Consider the following 1871-nt stretch of genomic DNA (forward strand, 5'->3'; position numbering starts at 1 on the left):
AACACGGGGGCCCCCTTGAGGGGGCCCCCCCCTAGCAAACCCCACACCCCTGAAGATCCCTAAACATCGCCGCTGCTTCTGCAGCTTCTACGAATAACCTTTCACACAGGGCCCCCCCCCTTCTGGGGGCCCCTGCTGCGAGTTCCTCTTAACAGACCCTCTCTGGGGGCCCCCCTGGGGGCCCCTCTGGGGGCCCCTGTGGGGGCCCCCACGAACAGAAAACAACTGCTCTTAGGGGGCCCCTTTCGGGGGCTTTCTGTAAAGCTCTGAGAGGGTGAGGGTTTAGGCATCTTCCTGCGGGGGTTGTGGGGAAGAGGGAGACGTGGGGTCGGCGGGATCGGCGGGATCGTTGTTGGGATCGGTGTTGGGATCGGTGGGGTCGGTGGGGTCGGCGGGGGCTGTGGGGTCTGTGGGGTCTGTGGGGTCGTTGTCTGCGCCTAGCTCTATGTCTTGAGTGAGTTCAGTGGCGTACGGGTTGGGGGAGAACGGGTCTGCGGATAGACACAACAACAAACCCTAAACCCTAAACCCTAAACCCTAAACCCTCGACCCGGATACTAAAAAGGGTACCCACCTAACGAACGCCAGCAGGCAGCCGCTGCCTTTCATCTCAGCATAGAGGGCCCCACAAACCCTAAACCCTAAACCCTGCTAAACCCTAAACCCTGCTCGCTACAGAGAGTAGCCTCACCAGCAGGTTCATAAGCGGGAGAGGTGGGGGAGTACTCCTGCGCTGCTTCTCCGTAGGCGGGAGAGGCGGCCCCTGGTAGGGGCGAGGTGGGAGAGTATCGAGGTGATTGAACAGAGTAAGCTGAGGAGAAAAACAAAAAAAAAGAAAAAAAAAAAGAAAAAAAAAGAAAAAATAAATCCTAAAACATGAAAATACAAATATATATAAAAAAGAAAGAAACGGTAATGCTCGGCGGGGTGCTATGCTCAGGCACATAATACTCCTACTCCTGCTGCTGCTGCTGCTGCTGCTGCAGTTGCTGCTGCTGCTGCTGCTGTTGCTGCTGCAGCTGGCTGCAGCAACTGTGGGCGTACCAGGGGATGCGACGTTTCCGTATCCTCCTGCTTGTGGTGAGTACACAGGAGAAGTGGGAGAGTAAGCGGGAGAGGTGGGGGAGTAGGCGGGAGAAGTGGGAGAGTATGCGGGAGAGGTGGGGGAGTAAGCCGGAGACGTGGGCTCTTGTAGCGGCGATGTGGGTGAGTATGAGGGAGAGGTTGCTGAGTATACTGGCGAGGTGGGGGAGTAAGAAGGCGAAGCAACATTTGTGTTTGTATTGGGAGAGAAAGGGGCAAAGGGAGCAACAGCAGGAGAAGTTGGGTTGAGACCTGCTGCAGAATATGCGGGAGAAGTGGGAGAATAAGAAGCAGGAGAAGAAGGAGAATATGCAGGAGAGAATGTGGGTGATGTAGGAGAGTAAGAGGCGCTGTAAGAGGGAGAGGCAATGGCCCCAGCAGCACCTGATGCATCTCTCATGCTGGGTTGGTAGTATGGGCTCTGCAGAGGAGAAGAAGGGGAATATGAAGGGGATACGGTGTCTAGACCACTGGTCACGAGAGGAGAAGCAGGAGAGAAACAACCCTGTGCAATAGGAGACATAGGGTTTTGTTGATCGCGAGGAGAGAAACAAGAAAGAGGAGAAACAGGAGATGTAGGTGAGCGAGGTGTTTGTTGAGGGGGAGAGAACTTCCCCCCCAAAGCTTGTGTATCTACAACAGCACCATCAGCAGCAGAAGGAGAAGTAGGAGATAAAGGGTTTGATGGTGACTGAGCAAAAGATGAATATACAGTTGAAAAAGGCATAGGAGAGAATATAGAAGATAAAGCATGAGGAGAAGGAGAACCCGAACCATCAGGTGAAGTT

General features: G+C 54.4%; 1 protein-coding gene across 1 annotated transcript; it reads right to left on the reverse strand.

Moving 5' to 3' along the window:
* Positions 1 to 282: 282 nt before the first annotated feature.
* Positions 283 to 1606, reverse strand: EMH_0062270 (DNA-directed RNA polymerase II largest subunit, putative; the record flags this gene model as incomplete). The annotated part of the gene is made up of 3 exons (XM_013498016.1): positions 283 to 491; positions 692 to 811; positions 1045 to 1606. The coding sequence occupies 3 exons, from the start codon at positions 1604 to 1606 to the stop codon at positions 283 to 285; spliced, it is 891 nt and encodes a 296-aa protein (XP_013353470.1).
* Between the last annotated feature and the right edge of the window lie 265 nt (positions 1607 to 1871).

The sequence above is a fragment of the Eimeria mitis genome, genomic scaffold (genome assembly GCF_000499745.2).
Source record: "Eimeria mitis Houghton genomic scaffold, Emh_scaff3108, whole genome shotgun sequence".
In the NCBI taxonomy this organism is placed as follows: domain Eukaryota; phylum Apicomplexa; class Conoidasida; order Eucoccidiorida; family Eimeriidae; genus Eimeria; species Eimeria mitis.